The following is an 18,252-nucleotide window of genomic DNA, read 5'->3' as shown; positions in this document are numbered from 1 at the left end:
AAAGCGGTTTTCTAGCCAGTGTTAGGATATTTGGTATATTTCCCACCATATCTTCTCATAAGCAATTAGGAAAATAATGGATTGTAAGTGTCTGCTAGGGAGGTAGTTCCCTCCTCCAGAGCCATATCCCCTGGATTCCCAAGGGCTCTCCACTGCTATTTCACCAGATCTACCAGAAATAGTAGACCATTTCTCTGGTGCTATTCATTTAGTTGGAATATTTACGTTGCCCCTCACCTGGAAATAAATCATGCAGATTCTCATGTTCGCACATTAGTCTTACGTGGCTCACATGTTGTACACCTGATCATGGCTTGGAGGAAATGCAGAACTGCAGAATTCTAAAGGGGCAGGCGGTTAGATGAAGGAGGTGGCTACCCTGTGGCCCTCCCATTGTGCTGGCTTGGACTGATGGGAGCTGGACTTCAACAATATCTGGAAGCCCAAAATTTAGCTCATAGATAGTCACTCTTGAAGTATTTTCAGATAATGCAAAGCCAGAATAAATTCCACATGACTATTCATCACCCTGCTTTCTAGTAGAAGTCACCATTGACAGAATTCCCCCATCAAAGTTAAGATTCTACCACTACTTCGACATGCCTTATTTCTTGACAGTCCTCCCTAGCACTCCTTCTGTCATTCTGCATAGCATACTGCTCCTGTTGATCTTCTCTTTGACTCACTTCTTCTTGCATTAGTTCTGTGTCGTCGCTGCCCTTTTTCTCAAAACACCACATTTTCAACTTTCTCAGTCTGTTCCCTATACTCTGTATCCTTCTTTCAGTTTCCTTGCCTCTGGGCTTCTTTTTGTCTTTGTCCTGGGTCCTCAGCCTAGCCAAGTAATGTTTTGATTCCAGCAAAACTGACAGCTTTACTTTCCCTCACAGAAGTTAGACTATAGCTGGCTTAGTGTCCTTGTTACTATACTAGCTCAGCCAACCACAAGCCCAGAACAATATCATGGCCCTAAATGTTCTTAACACATTGGGAAATGGAAGAGCAGAAGTAAAAATTCACCTAAGACAAGCATAATTATATGAACAAGAGAAAAATCAATGTTGTATTAACAAAATTGGTTAGATAATTGCTCCACTTAGAAAAATCTGCATGGTTCTAGGGAACTACTGTATAGCCTCAATAAGTATGTTGCGATGGTGATATGCCCAAAAGGCAACTTGAACTAGCAGAATTTTAAACATTGCTTCCATATGACAGAAAATCATTGTTTCATTCTCTTCCATACTAGTCAGACCTTAGTACGGACTTGGGAGGAAAAACCAAGAGCAGAAAAAGGATAAAGCTTTTGAAAATAAGATTTAGTAGAAAAGGCTGATGGTGGAGTCTGGAGATGACAACCACTTTCTAATAGATGTACATTTTTTCTATAGCTGTTCAAGCAGAAATGCAACTGACAGGAAGTAATGGACTTTTGCTGAAGGAGGGAAGATTTTTAACATCACGTTCAAAACTGAGAAAAGTTAAGAACTCAATAAGAGGTTTGGGAATACCTCGACCGTTGGATGTTTTTCAGTAGAGACAAAGATCAGTTAGGTGCAGTTAAAGTAGAAATGATCATACTTAAGGTAGGCATGGGTCTAAATCAGAAATTGGTAACTAAAACCAACTCATCTGCTGTCTACTGAGCAATGCTCATTTATTGGTCCACTAGAGTCAAGGATCAATCAATAGCAATGAAATGACAGATAATTTCCCTGTATATATCCCAGGTAGGTAGGTACATTTTAGGTGTGTCCAATTGACATACAATTGCCAACTTGTAGGCCTCTTGGGGCAGAGCAGAATAGAATGGAAGGTGGGGCAGGGGTTGGGAGCAGAATCCCTGTGCGAAATGGTCACTGCCTGTATATAAATTGCTGCTTAGGTGGTGGGTCACAGCAAAGAAGTATGCAACTTACAGATTATATGTTGTTGTTATTCTACCCCCCAAATAGGTTACATATTCATTTTCTGCTCCAAATTTATCTGATTCTAGGAAAGCCTATCTTTAGTTTTCTTTCTAGTTTTATGTCATAAAAATATATTTTCCCTTAGATAGAACCAAGGCCCTTGGGCTGCCTGTCCTCTTTAACGCATTAAGCTAAACATGGAAAGCAAACGTACCTCCAGGCGCTCTCTTAATCCTTTTAGCAGGTAGACTCTGAGTGGTCTGCAAGCAGATTTTTTAAAGGGATCAGATGTGCACTAGGTGAACATCTAGTCATTGCATTACATACTTACCAAATTCCAAGTTGCAGGATCAGCAGTCACTACCTGTTCAGTCTGCTTGGTTTTTCAGAGAACCCTTTACCTACCTCCAAATGGGTCAACTCAAATATGCAGAAATAGCAAGTAATACAGTCCTTCCTTGACAGTTGCACATTAGTACTGCAGGTGGAAGGCGGGGAGGGGGGCATATGTTTAGATAAGGCCCTATGTAACTGCCTGGATCACTGCAGTGCTCTCTGTATGGGGCTGGCTTTAGAAATGGCCTGGGAAGCCAGAACTGTTTCAGAACACAGCTGGCAGGATGTGGTACGGTAGCAGCAAGGCAGTTGGGACTTATTTTACTGATTCTTTACCAGCTACATGTGTTGCCAGTTATTCTGGGCTCAGTTTTAAGAGCTGGTGTTAATGTTGTTCTAGGTCAGTGGTTCCCAATTGGTGGTCCGCATAACCTCCTCAGGGGGTCCGTGGCACATATCCATCAACTGTCTGGGACATCCCAACTGTTTTGGGAAGCCATGCTCTCGTGTGAGAGTATGGAACGCCAAAACATGCATGTCATGTGACTCATGTGGGGTGCAGCCCAGAAGACAGGCTTCCCAGTTTTGCACTGGGACAAGTTGGAGGGTATAGTGTCACCATTCACATAACAAAAACTACCACAGATATAACACTTTCAAAAGTAGGGGTTCCATGGCTTGGCTTTTGAAAAACTGGGTTCCGCAGTACTTAGCTAATTGGGAACCACTGTTTAGGTCATTTAAGTGTTGAAGGGTTATCTGGTGGAAGAACTGCTTGTATCAATATTAGTTTGCCTGAGCTCAGTATCAGAGGCTATTCTCTCTTGCTCTTCATTCGCAAAATCTGAGTGGCAGATACCAGGGATGGAGCATTTTTGGTGGTAACAGAGCATCTGAGGAGTTCCTTCCCTAAAGAGCTATGAAAAGCCCCTTCTACTGGATTTTTATGCTGATGTGTTTTTACCTCTCCCATTGCCCCCCCCCTTATTTTTAACTGTTACGACTTTTCTAAGCTGCTTTGGAAGAAATATTTTAAAGAGTAGAATATAAACAATCAAACAAATAAAATAAAGCAGCAGAAGAAAGTAGTCCCGAAGGCAAGCTTTCTGCAGTTTTATTCAGGTCAAAGGAAATGAATGGCTGGGGAAATATTTCTAGAAACTGTAGGAAGAGGAGAGCCAATGGGGGACTAGAGCTTGTGAGTGTGCAGCCTACAAGCAGGTGAAAGCAGGGTGGTGTCACCAGGTCTGGTAGGGGAGATTAAGCAGCTCAGCTCAGAGGACAAGGGATGCCGGGTTGAAGGCTCTTGGACTAAGCGGGGCATGGAGTGTAAACTGTGTTGGGAGAAGAACCTGTTTTTCAGAGAGTGAATGAACCATATTTTGAATTTGTATATGACAGGGAATAAGGCCTTTTTAAAAAGCATTAGTATTAAAGCTGGGAAGTACTGTGAGAAATAAATGGAAGTGCTATCTCTTAAGTGAGTGGAAAGGAAATGGTGAATAACTACTTCTGTACTAAATGGCTTGCTTGTTTGATTATTTTAAAAGCAGTGAAAGAAAATGCATTATGGGACTTGGAGAATCATATAATACTATGCCTTGCACTTAGTTTGTGAGGCATGCTCCTGGGATGAAATTTTTAAAAGCTCAAGATGAAGGGTAGCACAGAACAGCAGTGAATTCAGTTCTGAGTACAGTGGTACCTCCGCTAACCCAGAAATAGTACCCCGGGTTAAGAACTTTGCTTCAGGATGAGAACAGAAATCGTGCTCCAGTGGCGCGGCGGCAGCAAGAGGCCCCATTAGCTAAAGTGGTACCTCAGGTTAAGAACAGTTTCAGGTTAACAGACCGCCGGAACGAATTAAGTTCTTAACCCGAGGTACCACTGTAACAACACAGAGAGGAAGGGACTGGTGTTGGGTTTGCTTGTGTTTAACGTCTAAATTAATTATCAAAATCTACGCACTAATGAAATCCATAGATGAGATTAAATAGTGAGGAGCTGCAAGCACACACCATAGCAGGATCACATTCCAAAGGGGCCAGGAGTACTTAGAAAACATGAACAGAACATCACAAAATCAAGCATGATCTGAAAAAATATAGCTTATAGATGTGAGCAATGCATTATGCACCAGCAATACATTAAGCACAATTCCCTTCTCTTTGAATATTTCTGACCATAGGATCTCACCCAGTAGTTCAAGCTTTTTGAAATAAGCCTCCTTAAAGTCCAGAGTGCATATCTGACTACACTCAGATTTCCCTTGTCTATGTGTAATGAAACCCAAGAGAACAGGATCACTTTCTCAGTACTGAATGTTTGGTAATCTGATCTAGGAAGGTATCATCCAAGCCTTTAGTCTGGCTTTGCAGGCTATAGCAGACACCCACTGTGTATCTGAAGAAGTGTACATGCACACAAAAGCTCATATCAAGAACAAACTTAGTTGGTCTCTAAGGTGCTACTGGACAATTTTTAATTTTTTTAAAATATATTTATACCCACAGTCAAGTCACTGTTGTTTCCCTCTCCTTCAATTTTCACTCATATATACTCTGTATTGTATTTTGGTATTTGTTGGAGGCCGCCCAGAGTGGCTGGGGAGACCCGGCCAGATGGGCGGGGTATAAATAATAAATTATTATTATTATTATATACTCTGTCTGCCTCCTATCATTCAAGTCATGGATCTGATCTCTTCATAAGTGTACACATTCTTTACATATAATTTTGCTACCTCTCCCTTCTTGTATGGGCTATTCCTAATAGGGTATACCTCTCAGTTTCTACATTCCAGTCATTGGTTTCATCCCACCAGGTTTCACTAACGCCTAAAAGGTCATATTTGCCAACCTGTATTAAGAGTGAAAATTCTTCTTGCTTGTTTCCCATACTCTGTGCATTAGTGTAGAGACAAGTGAAACAATGAGTCTTTCCTCTGCACACTGCTGCTTCTGACATCCTCAGTAGGAAGTCATCTGCTGCCACCACACATCTCTTTCTTCTGTGGAGAGCAGCAGAAATTGTTCTGTTCGCTGTACCTTTCTCTGTCACCTCATTGTGTTTTGGGTTTGCAACTGCTGTTCTTGCTCCTCTGGCTGAGAATCGGTGTCCAAGGTGAGGGCATGGAATTGATTTTGCCACTCCAGAGACAAAACATGGCTCCTGACAGTCCTGCTTTCTTTGTGTTATGTTCCTTCAGGGGGTTGCCTCCTGTATTGGGTCATCTTGCTCCTCCCTAGGGTTCCCCGCCTGCATCTCTGCTCCAAGATAGTCCCCTCTGGTCTAGTGAGAATTTCCTCATCTTGCCTGATAGTTCAGAGTGTGGATAGGCAGGCCTCAAGTTGCTGTACCTTCTCTTCCAGCAAGGTAATCAGCTTGCACTTGCTACATGTGTAGTTTTGCCCATTCTTAGGCAGGAAGACAAACATGGCACAGATGTTGCTGGTAATTGCAGCAGCTCCATTGCTCTCCAGGTCTCTTGGTCCCACACACACTGTGAGACAACTCCGGGCTTCCCCCTCAAACTAAACATCCTTGCAAATGCCCCTGTTTACAAGTCCTGGTCACAAGAGCTTCACCTGCTGGATTTCTTCCTGTAGTGCTTGTATTAAAAGTACAGCAGCCCTGTCTTGTTGCAGGTGATGCTGTTGCCATGTTGGAAACAGCCTGTGTTTGAAGCATCTGCTGCGCCAAGATGGTGAGGCCTGTGAGGATCAGCACTTGAAGAGGGGGTGGGCAGGGAAGCCACAGAGATGAGTTTTGCCAGATGCTGAGAGGGGAACATGACTGCCTGAGGAGTTCCGGGCAATTTTTATCCCCCCACCTCCCCAGTTTTTCTTGTTTGTATTCTTACTTGCCTTAAGACTGCCTTCGCAGCAATGCCACTGCCTCAACCTTTTCAGACGGATAGCCATGTTAGTCTTTTGCATCAAAAACAACCAAAGAGTCTAGTAGTGCTTTCAAAGACTAACAAAGATATTATGGCATAATCTTTCATAGACCAAGTGGACTGTAGTCTATGAAAGCTTAAGCCATAATAAATGTGTTGGTCTTTAAGGTGCCAAAAGACTCTTTGTTGTTTTTCACTACAACAGATGAATACGACTGCTCCTCTGGAAACTCTTCCCTGACATTATTTATGAAGCTAAACAGCCCAGGCCCCAGAACTCACTGCAGAACTCCACCTGCCACCTCTTTTCTCTTTTATGTCAATTCATTATTATCCACTGAGTGCAGTTATTTTTAGACACTTGCATACCCACTTTATGGTTGTTTCATTTAGTTCACATAATTCATCCTCACTGAAGAGGATGCGATTTGGGGCTGGATCAATATCCTTGTTGATATCTGGGGCTGTGAGGCTGCTCGGTGAACACTAACAGGACTTTCCAATTCCTGGCTGAAGAGTGCGAGGAAACTCCTTGTACTGCTGGTGGGTCTTCTACCGCAGTTTTGGGGCTGTAGATCGCAGCCTAGATACTTTCCACCTGTATACTTAACTGACAAGAGAAGAGAACTAACAGAGCATTTCTAATCCCCAGGTCTGCTGGCTAGAGATAGAATAATAGAATCATAGAGTTGGAAAGGACCACAAGGGCCATCCAGTCCAACCCACTGCCAAGCAGGAAACACCATCAAAGCATTCCTGACAGATGGCTGTCAAGCCTCTGCTTAAAGACCTCCAAAGAAGGAGACTCCACCACACTCCTTGGCAGCAAATTCCACTGTCAAACAACTCTTACTGTCAGGAAGTTCTTCCTAATGTTTAGGTGGAATCTTCTTTCTTGTAGTTTGAATCCATTGCTCCGTGTCCGCTCCTCTGGAGCAGCAGAAAACAACTTTTCTCCCTCCTCTATATGACATCCTTTTATATATTTGAACATGGCTATCATATCACCCCTTAACCTTCTCTTCTCCAGGCTAAACATACCCAACTCCCTAAGCCGTTCCTCATAAGGCATGGTTTAGGATGAGACAGAGGTAGCTCTCAGCCAGGGGAGGACCATGCTCAGTGCAGAGGCCCTACCATGCTCATGGTTGTAGATCTGCCAGTTGTGTTTTGGCTAGTGGAAGCCATTATTAGCCCCCAATATTTGGTTTCATGGGGACAGATGAAAGTGGGACACAGTCAGCCCGGGACCCACTGGATCTAAAGCCCCAGTGCTCCCCTAAGAAGCACAGGATCAGTCCCATTACTTAGGCCAGCCAGCTGAGCCATTTCCCTTGCCATTAATTTCAATGAGAAGTTGTTGGTTTTAAAACAAAACAGGACATACATTGTACAAACATGAATCCGCGCACACACACACACGTCCTGTCCTGACCAGTGCAATCCTGCAGGGCTTTGGAAATGGTGGATCATACACCACTTCATCGCCCGCCCGCCCCAGCTTTGCCCATCAGTTTGCCATAATTTATTCTGCAACATCACTACAATAGCTATGAGGAGTTGGCTTTGTTTCTCTCTAAACGATTCTACCAATATTTTCCTCATTTTGAATCCCTAGCTCTATCTTCCTTAGCCCTTTAAAAAAACCTACCCTGTACAGTGGAACCTCGGTTGTCGAACTTAATCCATTCTGGATGACCATTCGACTTCCAAAACATTCAACAACCGAGGCACATTTGCCAGTCGGCAAATTCCATAGAGGAAAATGGAGAAACACGCCTCGGAAGCTGTTCGACTTCTGAGGTGCGTTCAAAAACGGAAGCATTCACTTCTGGGTTGTCGGCATTCGATAGCCGAAATGTTCGACTTCCAAAGTGTTCAACAACCGAAGTTCCACTGTAGTAGGCTTTGTGAATCATATCAATTCTGTGAATTCAAATTTGTATAGAATGTCCCATTCAGATTGCCCAAATATTATTTTACATGCTCTTTTCTGCTACTGACTTAATGTTTCTCTTCAATTTTTGTTTCTATTAATATCATTAGTTGTTTCAGTACTTCACCTTTTTAAAATAGATGTTGCACTCTATTGTATACTCTGTTGGTATCTTTTTCTGAGGTAAACAACACACTTGAGATGCCTTTCTTTGTTTGCAACATAAAAATATCTGTCTCTGGCTGGTTGCAACTCATTGTGTACCTTTCCTTTTCTGACTTTTTTTCCAGCCTTACACTCCTGTGCTGGATCAGTATTCTTGACCTTAGCAGTCTGTCTCTCCTCCTCCTTTTGGTCAGTTTCCATTTTAGACTCTCCAGTCATTAAAAAGATTCCTGCGTCGCTGTTATGTGTCATGTTCAATTTCTCCTGTTCTTTCTCTGCTTGGATATGGCTTGCAATTGTGCTTCCATTGTTGCATCCTTTAAATCTTAACTGTCCCTGACAAATGCTCATACTGTTGACTTTTAAAAATGTACCTAGTTGTCAGTTCAGGGAGGCCATAGCATGATAGCCATTTTGATAGATGTGCCCCCCTCCCTTCAGGGGGAAATAAAAGAAGTTACCAGTCTGAAGTATGATACATAGGAGGGTGACGTCTCATAGTGAACAGCATTAGATTGTGGAGTTCTTTTTTTTCTTTCTTATTAACCAAGTGCCCTTTACCTTTGGGGAATCAACTTTGCTGGATGATACCTTTCCAGCTGTACTAAGAAAGCACCCTGCCCTGTTAGATGTTCCTGCTGGAAGATGTAATCAGGATTTTCTTTTGCATTTCCACTCTTTATGACTTCCTGAATGTAAAAGCAAACAACTTCTTGTTAAAATCCTATGCAGCTGGTACTCTGCATGGCAGTGACTGACATGAGGTCTATTGTCCTTTGCTGCTAATCTGTTTACACGTTTGCCTGCATCCCTCATTGCTCATTATACTTACCACACAGCTCCTTTAATAGCTACAAAGTACTCTTTTATTTGTGTCTGAAAGTCACATTTCTTACCAGTCGAGGAGTCTGCCTTTGTGCCAGCTTTTCCTTTTCTCTCTTCCCCTCCCTTCCCTGGGCTTGGAGATTTGGATGAAGGTTGAGGCAGGAGGGATGGGGGAAGGGTGGCAAATGGTAGCATCTTCTGTAGTTTATGTATTTACCATATTTCTTCTCCTGCAGCAGGAGTCCAAGGAGGAACATGGTCTGCAGAAGAAAAGAACAAAGCAGCAGCTGGATAGACTGAAGTTTGCCGCAAAAAGGAAAATAGCACGTAGGTCTTATCTGCGCTGGGGAATGTGGGAGCTGGAAAATGAGCAGTACACTGGTTTTTTTGTACGGAGTTTCTTACATATGCCTTTGCACGACACATATGCCGGGGCCTACCAACTTAAAAGTAGCCGCTTTGTATGAGGTCTGATATTGTATGCGGATAAACAATGTCACCACAGATACATATAGATATGATACAGCTAAGTGTCATTGTGCATATCTATTGGCATATAGCAGAAGAGCCTTGTACGGGTGCCAAGGTTGTCACTGTTTATGCAAAGTACAGTCATACCTCGGGTTACGAACGCTGTGGGTTGCGCGTTTTCGAGTTGTGGACTGTGCCAAACCCGGAAGTACCACAATGGGTTACTTCTGGGTTTCGGCACTTACGCATGCGCAGAAGTACAAAATGGCATCACGCGCGTGCGCAGAAGCACCGGATTGCATCACGTGTATGCGCAGACAGTGCCTCCCACACGGATCATGTTTGCAACCCGAGGTATGGCTGTACAACATTACTATCCGTTTCCTCTATGAAGACAATGGAACAATGGCTATGTTATATGGCAGCTGAGAGATGAGAAAAAGGATAAGAAGACCTTGAATCTAAGCTTTATCCAGAGACAACTGTAGTTGGTGTGTAGAGTTACAGTGAGTGTCTCACGGACAGAATATTCTTGCTTGTAGCTTGATTGGTTATTGGGGCAAGAGTACGGTACATGCGGGTTATTCAGTAATTAGCCGTCTGAGTGACTCTGTAACTTACTTCATTGGTGAAATGAAATTCTTTGCTGTGATTCCAGCATCTTGTTCTTCTAGAAACATGTTGTTTCACAGAAGTAGTCTTGGTTAGATGTCCTTAGCTAAGCCCATTGCTGTAAGTTTGCAGTAGCGGTTTATAAGTATGCTCCAACTCACAAGATTTATTGTGAGCGGTGCTGGTTTTACAAGGAGCATCTGATTTGGAAATATAATGGAATACCTTTCTGAATAGACCCCAAGCAGTGGTTGTAACCTGATAAACTCCAAATGGAGGAGATGGCAGGTAGGTTGCAAATAGCCCTCTTTGCAAATCCCTTTGTAGGAAGAAAGAAGTGCATATTCAGTACTCCAAACAAGCAAAAGGCCCACATATGTGAGCAAGAAGGCGTGAAATCCTCTGTGTGTACAGAATACCTAGGAGAGAGATTAACATGAAGCCATCCATGTTTAGTGTTGAAACTGTAAAGTGTAGAATCCATTTGCCGCTGGCAGCACAAGACTAGATCCTTAGTCCAGCATACCGCAGAATGTGGTGTTAGAGCTGCCTTTGATAATTGGCATGAGCAAAGGTAGTGAGTCTCCTCGTCAGTTTGCTCCTTTGGATGCAGGTCTCATACCTACTACATTAGAGCAGCCAATTAGCAATAATTAATTAGGCACATCCACTTACATGTCTGCTCTTTTATTTATTAGAACTATAATTAGCCTTTTAGTGTTTATTTTTAGGCAAATTAAGGTTCATTTCTTTGAAATGAAAACCACTGTCAGTGTTTTAAAGGGTTGCTTGGGTTTTATGACAAATTGGCCTCTTGGAGATGAGGCTGCCTAGGGAGGGTGGGATTGTTTGGCCCCTCCTGTCTAGGCCAATTGAGACTTATTCAAGCAATTAATAACTGTGTGTAGTGGTAGTGATGTTTTTATTCAAGAAAAGGCTGTTTTCCTCCCAATGCAAACAGCGTTCATCGGGGGGGGGGGGGGCAGGGGCTGGAACTGGGGTATGGGCAAAGGGTTAAAGTCCCCTTCCCTGCAGTTGGCCCATTTCCCCATGGCCACTATTTAGTTAAAACAAACATTCGCCCAACTACTAATCCGTGAATTATGTCACGTCTGGTTTCATCATGTGTGGAGAAATAAGACCCGCATGTGCTGCCAATTTCCAAAGCTGGAACATTTCTCATATTGTTAGTGTTTAAGGCACATTGTTCCTTTCAGACTTTGTAATATTTAATCATTTTTAACGTTGAGCTATAATTCAAATGTACCCGTGACGTTATATTCTCAACAAGCTAAGATTAAAACATACAAACCTACATAAATCCTTTTCTTTGGAATGTTTCTGATGTGTGTTTTCTAGAACAGTAAATCTCTTTTCACTGTACAGTAATTTCACTATGATTGTGAGTGTAATACAGCCAACATTTTTGGGGGGTGGGGGGAATCTGTTAGCAAGAGAACTCGGAACTGGTGGCGCTTTGCATCTAATTCATGAACTGAAACATGAATTGCGTAGTAAATTGGCATATTAGCATGTAAAAAGACTCAGAACTAGTTTAATTTGTTTAAGACTGTAATGTCTTTAAAAACAGTGCACACCCCCTCCTCATGTTTTCTTGGTGGGATTGATCATATGACACTGACATTTCTACCTCTCAGTAGAACTAGGAGTGTAGTGGGAGCCTAGCTTTGGAACAATGAAACTATGCTGACTTTAGCACACAAACAAAAAAAGCCCCTCAAGTTTTATAATGGAGCTATTCGGAATTCGTGGGCACATATGTGCAAGCACATAATTTGTGTCCGAAAGGGCATGCAAATGGTTTTCTGTCTGCTAGACGTTGGTTGTATAGACTACCTGCCAAACCATTCAGACTATGCTTGCTTCTGAGAGCTCAGCTTCTATTTTTGTGTTTTGGAGCTCTTAAATAGTCTGTTTGCCCACACCAGTAGGAGGCTAACGCAATACTTAGAATTTCTAATCATCATAAATTATGACCAATGTAATCAACATCAAGCGCACACAAATTGTGAGCGTTTGCAGACAGCGTTTAGAAATGATCAGATGTTAAGCAGAATAATACATGATAGCCAGAGATACGCCGCATGGCTTTGACAGAACAGATGCCCTGTTTTTCTCAGGGAGATGGCTTGCTCCTTTCACTGTCGTGCAAGTTGTATGTATTTCATGATGGGTGGGGTGGAAAGATTTATCCTTTTCAATGCACCCGTGAATTTGGAAAGTGGAATAAATGTTGTTTATTTTTCTCTCTGATATGCCAGAAGGATTCTTGTCTAGAGTTTTTCCGTGTTCCATTTTACTATGCCCTTTTTTCACTCTCTGGCAGCGTGATACACCATATTGCTTCATAGATGGAATTTCATTTGCATTGTGTTTTATAGTTGTCGACAGTCTGGTTATGCAGTCATGTTTTATTTTTTTTTAGTGAGAGATTGAGAACAGGTAACCGATGATTGTGATCCTATGTCCATTAATTTCTGCTTAGATCCCTTGAAATCAGATAATGCAGTCTTGCCGCCAGTATCTTAATTATATGAATTCTAGTTATTATAAAATATTTTGCTGGTACTTGAGGATGTCAAGAATACACATTCCAGTGGTAAAGTTATAATATGGCCGCTCAAAGCACTGTTGCTTTTAAGAAAGGGGGGGGGGCATAACTCAGCAGCTTATTTCTGCATACAGCTGTTAAAGGCACAAGAACTTAAACCAAAGCCTAGGCTGTCATCCTGTAGACGCATACCTAGAAATAAGCCCCATTAATCCCAAAGAGACTTACTTTTCAGTAGCATTGTACTGAAAGTTAACATAATGAGTGCCTGGCTTTAGGCCCTGCACAGCAGGAGACACACCTAAGCATATTTGAAAAATTTACACGTTTTGTATTTGCTATTCAGGAAAGGGATTCTTTCACAACCAGTTGCACTTACTGTGTAGTAGTATTTGCAGATCATCACCTCTAAGGAATACCTGATCTCATATGAACCCACCACAGGTGCATCCTGGTTACCAGGAAAAAAGGAAGGGCAAACTCTGGAAATATCAAGGACTACTATAGAATAGGACAGAAGCATGAAAGTGCACTAAAGAACCCCAAGTATTCCTGCTGCCTGGTGTCCAAACAACTCGCATACCAGTCACAGCTCTGACATCACTCATTGGCTAAAATCACAGACAGCTGGGAGCAGTCAGGCTGGCTCACTTCACAGAAATTGCTTAGAAGGATACCTACATATTTTGCTTCATAGGTTTCTTTCTAGGAGGGCTAGAGATTTTCTTAAGAAAATAATAAAAAATAAACTTAGGCTATTGTTTCCTGATACTGTACCCATGAGTGGGGCATTGCCCCCACCCCTCTGTCTTAAACTCAGCTCCAGGAAAGGTAATGCCCATTAAGCAGGGCAAAATGAAACTGCATTGTGTCACATAGTTGCTTACTCATAGTTGTGACCATATCCAAGAGGTGTTGCAAAGTCTATGTTTCAGTTTAGACCTGCTGCTTTTCTCTTGAAGTTGGGAAGAGGGAGTGATGAGGTTCAAACAAAATAGAAAATTCTTTCCAGTAGCACCTTAGAGACCAACTGAGTTTGTTCTTGGTATGAGCTTTCGTGTGCACACTGAAGAAGTGTGCATGCACACGAAAGCTCATACCAAGAACAAACTCAGTTGGTCTCTAAGGTGCTACTGGAAAGAATTTTCTATTTTGTTTCGACTATGGCAGACCAGCACGGCTACCCACCTGCAACTGATGAGGTTCAGTAATCCACAAATGAGCTTTCCCCTGGAGGCATTTCTCATGTGTTGAGAAGATGCTCCTGAGGAGGCTGTGATGGCATCCTAATTGCTTTCGTGTCCAAACACTTTTCAGTAAAGGAATCTGAGGTATTCACCGTGTCTGGAAGGTGATCTGTTCCTTCAGAGCCCTTCTCTTTAGTTTTTTCTAAACGTCTGAATATGGTGTTTTGTGCTCAGGTGCACTTGTTGGGTTAAGAGTTGTTGTGTGAGAGAGGATTTCTCAGGAAGTGCTGCTCAGAATCAACCTACAATGGATTGACTGAAGAGCGTTTCAATGCACTCTTCAAAATCTCAGAAAGCAGGGGAGTTGCTGGAGTTTCTTTTTCATTCTGGGTTTTCAGGCTTGGATATTTTTAGCTAAGTGAAAGTGGTGGGTCAGAAATAAAAAAAAAAAACCCTGGTGTTTTCCAGAACAGCTTTGTTTTTTTGTTTTTGCAACACTTGTGATTTTTAGTTTGTTCCAGAAAATCATTTAGGGAACAACTTTGTATAGGTAGGGAGAGAGTGGTCTCATCCCGGGTAGGAAAGCATGCAAAGGAGTATTGGGCTGTGACAGTTTCTGATCTGAAGATCATTCTCTGCTTTTTCCAGGTTGTTCTTCTATTTTTTTTTTTTAATTTGCACCAGTCCAGGCGAATGTGGCTCGTGACCTTTGCCCTTCTACATTTCAGGAGGCTTGGCAGTATACACCACAGAGTACTATGACTTTTAAAGCTAATAATAATGTTGAGTGGAAAGGAACTAACTTCATTGTGCTCTACCAGCAGACTGTGCCTTTTAGAAAAAGTCTGTTCATGCACAGTTCAGTGTTCAAAGTCTACCACTTTTCCTTTGTGCCCTTTGATGATAGTATTGCATGTGGAAGTACAAAACAGGGTCGCTGCCAGATGATTATGTGATAAAATATTTCATTGTGATGAATTCACCAAAGAGTCAAAGCTGAGATCACTATGGGAACCTTAACTAAATGCCCTGACTTGGTTCAGTGATTTGATACTGCACAAAATGCATTACTCTGCATTTAGCACTGTCTGTTCCAGTTTTGAAGGCACACGGCAAGGTAAGCTGAGATGTAACAGCTTTGATCCAATTTAGTTGGCCTTTTTTCCCTGTGAAGGTGAAAGTCCCCAGGCACCTTCTTCGGGGCATAAGGAACGAGAGCCTGCTGCATTGTATCGTGTTACGCTTTTCTTTTTCACTTTTTTTCAGAGATGACAGAAGATGAACAGTTTGCCCTGGCTCTGAAAATGAGCGAGCAAGAAGCCAGGCAGTTGAACTCGCAAGAGGAGGAAGAGGAAGAGCTTCTGAGAAAGGCCATTGCTGAGAGCCTTGGTGTAAGTGAAGCAGAAATACTTGGGCTACAGAATTGCCCGTTCACATCCTTCCCTGCCCCGCACTCCCCCTCTGCAGTTCAAATGAGGTGTTTTTTATGGGACAGGCTTCCATCTGGAATTCTAGCCAGTCTTCTGTAAGGCATAAATGCATCTGACAAGGTGAGCTCACAATACATTTGTTAATCTTCACCATGTTAACAGCCCCAAACACAGCTAATGAATGATTTCACCTTTAGCTATCATTTTGTAGATTAACATGGAAGTGTCCATTTATATATTTTACTCTGCGGAGCAGCAGTCAGTTTGATTTAATAATTAGGAACGTACATTTTCGAAGGCAAATCACTTGTCTTTGTGTGCATTTTCCACCCTCCTTTCTAGAGCTGCCAGCCTTCTGAGTCTTCTGCTGCAGCTGCTGTGCCCCTTCCTTCCAAGGCACCAGTGTCTTCAGCACAAAGCTACCCAGCTGGGCAAGAGGATCCTGAGCTCCTTGCAGCTCTACTGCCTTGCCCTGAGTCTCCTTGCTCCGAGTACAGCTCCCTCTCACACAGTGACAAAACTGATAAGAATGGACAGACAGATGTCGCCAAGAGGCCCCTAGTAGTACTGACGAGGTTAAGCCAGGCAACAGTTGAGAGCTCACTAGTCTCTAGCATAATTGTATCTCCAGGGAAGAGCCAACCTTCTGCAAGGTCAAATGAAAACCTTTCCCCACCAGCAAGGAGCAGTTCCAGCGATACACCACCCAGTCTAGAAGAAGGGACATCAGTTGCCTTAAGTCCCACCTTTCCCCAAAGGCCTCGGGGCACTTTGTCACTGGCACCTCAGAGACTTTTTGCAGAAAGGTTTAGCCCTCCAAAGCCAACAGGCAAGGAAACTGAAAAGCATCCCCAAAATTACATGGGAGGAGATTCCCTTCCTGGTTGCTCAGAAGCTCCGGAGAAAGCAGCCCTGGAGCACAGCATGTTGGACTACTCCAGCAGACCAGGGTCTGAGCTTGGACATCAGTTGGAGCCCATCAAGAAGGCATGTCTTTCTCCTGGGCTGGTGGAAAGGACTGAATTGCCCAGAAACGCTCCTCCACTCTGCACACTTCGTAGGGGTAACGAGGAGTGCCAAGAAGGCGAAGAGAGAGACATGGTGCACTATTACTGGGGTGTTCCCTTCTGCCCTAAAGGAGTGGATCCCAACAAATATACCCAAGTCATCCTGTGTCAGCTTGAGGTTTACCAGAAAAGCCTGAAACAGGCTCAGCGACAGCTTCTACACAAGAAACCATTTGGGGAGCCCGTTGTCCCCAAATTGTGTCCCTTGAGGCGAAGTAACCGTGGCAAAGCAGCAAAGGAAGCATCTAAGAGAGATGAAGGTACAGATGAGCAGGAGGGAGAAGAAATGAATGAGAAAAAGGAGCCTGAGAGCATAGCCTGGCTTCTGTCCCCAATAAATGGAGAGCAGAACATGGCAGGGGGAAGAAACCCTGAGAGTGATGATGAGCCAGCAAGCAGCTCATTTCAGGTAAATTTGCTGCGCTGTCTTTGTCGGTCTGGTGAATTCTGAATGAAGGAGGGGTAGTGGCTAGTTATCTTGCTTGATGTTGTGATCTATACAACAGACTAGACCCCAAGAATGTTGGTGCGTATTTAGGGTTACATTGTTTCACTACGACTTACCACACTTCTAAGGTCAAAGAGATTCGGTGAACTTTGCAGCTTTTTAAAAGAATAGTGGACTACTCAGAAATTTGTAGGATCTAGCATTATAGTGAACTGAGTCTCTAGTAGGTGGCTGCTCAAGCAAGGGTAGAGAAACTTTTCAGCCCCAAGCTAACCTTGTGGCTTAACCTTCTGGGGGGGCACATGCCAGCTGTGTGCAGGGCCAAAGCAAAACGTGGGTATACACCCCCCCTTTACATGAACACAAACACTTCTAGACTCTCTCCCTAGCTTCAGTCTCCAGGAACTTGCCCTCTCTTCCCAGAGTGGCAATCAGACTTGAAAAAAAGCATTGGAGCCAATGGAAGTCATTTTTTCAAGCCTAATTGTCACTTGGGGAATATTGGGGGCGTGGGGCATGTTGCAGTCAGATGAGGAGGACTCATGGGCTGCATCTGAGCCAGTGGGCTTCAGGTTCCCCATCACTGAGATAGCTTGTTTCTGCCAAGAGATTAAATAATAGACTTGAACCCCAGTTTGTGCTCTCTGTTTTCTAAATTGTAACAAATGTGACTTTCCTTTGCAAGATAAATCTTAGAAAGCATATACCAATGTATCTAACCGCCAAAATTTTCAGCTCTTGATGGTTATGCTAATATATTAGCTATGAAGGCAACCGTATGACTGAAAATTGTGGTTTATACACAAAGAGTTCTAGTATAGCAAGTCATCTCCTATTGCTGGCATGAGGATTGCTGTATTTTTTAAAAAAATGGTTTGTTTTGCGTGGCCTGTTCTCTGCCTTACTAGGTAAATCCATATGCTACCAGAGATACTAAAGTGCCACGTGACCTAGTTCTAAAATATATTTTCAGCAGGAAAACATTTGCTATTTTGCACTGAATTTTTTACATTATTTTGCTCTTTGGGAGATGTGCCATTCATAAGACTACACAGTCTCTTAGGATTTCTCTGTGTTTCTTAGCCAGTTGCACAACTTAGGTTTTAAGGGCGCCTAAGCAGCAGTGATTGATTTTAATGGGCAAGCTTTCCTATGTGTTTATCATGTCGCTGGACAGAGGATGAGATGTGACAGGGAGAATGTTATAATCCTTCCTCATTGGTGTAGCATGCGCAGCCAAGCCAAACATTAACCTGTTCCTCTTGCTTTAATTGTTGTCTCTGTGTGCCATTTTTTTTCAAGGTTTCGGACAGCCACTAGGTGTCAGTGTTTGTTTCATTTCAGGAGCTAGAAGCAGCTTTCGGTCATTGCTGCTGTTTAAACAGATTGCTAGTC

The 18,252-nt window shown here is 42.9% G+C and overlaps 1 protein-coding gene across 6 annotated transcripts in view; it reads left to right on the top strand.

Annotated features, from left to right (window-relative positions):
* The window catches only part of UIMC1 (ubiquitin interaction motif containing 1), an 85,499-nt gene that overhangs the window by 19,367 nt on the left and 47,880 nt on the right, over positions 1 to 18,252 (top strand). For 5 of the 6 annotated variants that reach the window (XM_033140431.1, XM_033140432.1, XM_033140429.1 and 2 more), the window contains exons 3-5: positions 9,307 to 9,397; positions 15,179 to 15,303; positions 15,685 to 16,818. In XM_033140431.1, coding sequence (XP_032996322.1) covers positions 9,307 to 9,397; positions 15,179 to 15,303; positions 15,685 to 16,818 — 1,350 coding nt within the window. The remainder of the gene's footprint in view (positions 1 to 9,306; positions 9,398 to 15,178; positions 15,304 to 15,684; positions 16,819 to 18,252) is intronic. The other variant, XM_033140430.1, reaches the window with a different exon arrangement.

The sequence above is a fragment of the Lacerta agilis genome, chromosome 2 (assembly GCF_009819535.1).
Source record: "Lacerta agilis isolate rLacAgi1 chromosome 2, rLacAgi1.pri, whole genome shotgun sequence".
In the NCBI taxonomy this organism is placed as follows: Eukaryota; Metazoa; Chordata; class Lepidosauria; order Squamata; family Lacertidae; genus Lacerta; species Lacerta agilis.
The sequence above is the reverse complement of the archived record's forward strand: the minus strand, read 5'-3'. Positions and strand labels throughout refer to the sequence as shown.